This window comes from Pteropus vampyrus, unplaced genomic scaffold (genome assembly GCF_000151845.1).
Source record: "Pteropus vampyrus isolate Shadow unplaced genomic scaffold, Pvam_2.0 Scaffold891, whole genome shotgun sequence".
Classification (NCBI taxonomy): Eukaryota; Metazoa; Chordata; class Mammalia; order Chiroptera; family Pteropodidae; genus Pteropus; species Pteropus vampyrus.
Genome location: NW_011889672.1, coordinates 4,414 through 5,507, shown reverse-complemented (window position 1 = coordinate 5,507; position 1,094 = coordinate 4,414). Strand labels below are relative to the sequence as shown.

The 1,094-nt window shown below is 54.3% G+C and overlaps 1 gene segment (V, D, J or C); it reads left to right on the top strand.

Moving 5' to 3' along the window:
* The window catches only part of LOC105309849, a 2,217-nt gene continuing 1,123 nt past the window's right edge, over nucleotides 1-1,094 (top strand). Inside the window, 3 exon segments of the C gene segment in view lie at nucleotides 1-109; nucleotides 609-713; nucleotides 930-1,016. Coding sequence covers nucleotides 1-109; nucleotides 609-713; nucleotides 930-1,016 — 301 coding nt within the window.

Sequence of the window (1,094 nt, the reverse complement as noted above, 5' to 3'; positions counted from 1 at the left end):
ATGGAGACAGATCGCAGAGTGCTTACAGAGCATGACGCTTGTCGCAAAGACAAGGATCCAGGCCTGTGTGACACTTGCGTGTCTGCAGATGACATTCGGGGACTGGAATGCAAGCTGACGCCCTGGGTGTTGGGGCCTCACACACACCATTTAGATTCAGTCCAGGGGTACAACGTATGTCACAGGTTGTCGGTTCACCTTGTCCTAGCGACATGAATGAACCGGGACACGTGTGATTCAGAAGAAATGTAAGGGGACAACAGACACACAGGGGAAGCTCCTAGAAAAGAGGTGCTGGAGTAGTGACGGCTTCCTTATCTTTGCAGGGCCGTGACCGGGGCCTTCCTGCTGGACTTCAGCCCATGCACCCAGGCAACGCGACAGATGCCAACGTGAGGCACAGAAAGGGACCAACAGTGACCATCCCAGTGCACCTTCAGTCTGGCCCAGCCTGGGGCAGAGATACTGGGGCTTAGACAGTGCAGAGTGACGGGGTCCTGAGGGAAAGGTGACTCTCCCCACACCTGCACTCCCATCCCCACCCCCTGATCCTCCTCCATCTTTTCTGCTGAGGATGTGATGGCTTCCAGGACCTCCCCGGTTCCCAGGTCTGCGAAGGGATCTCGACACCATCATCTGTGTGGTGAAGAGGACAGAGTCACCACTTTCACAACGACAGCATGAATTGGGCTGGGACAAGGAACAGATCATCTGTAAGGATGGAATTAGGTGAAAATTCTTATTCACTATCAGCACATTGTCTGCAAAGTCATCCCATGACCAAGGACATGGAAAATCCTAAAACTCCATGGCCCTGAAATTCCTTCCTCAGAGTCACCATTTCTTACCCAGCCATCTGCCCGATCACCACCCGTGACGAGGAGGCTGGACTTTGGGCCTCTGGTGCAGCTGCAGATGGGCCTGGGCAGGGGGTGAAGTGGGTGAAAAGAGGTTTGTGTTCGAGGCTGTGTCACTGTGTGCTATTTTCGGCAGAGGGACCCAGCTGACCGTCACAGGTGAGTCTCTCCCTTTCCCTCCTTACTGGGGTCCACACTGAAGTTTCGGTCGATTTTCCTCTCCTTGTCGTCCAGTCT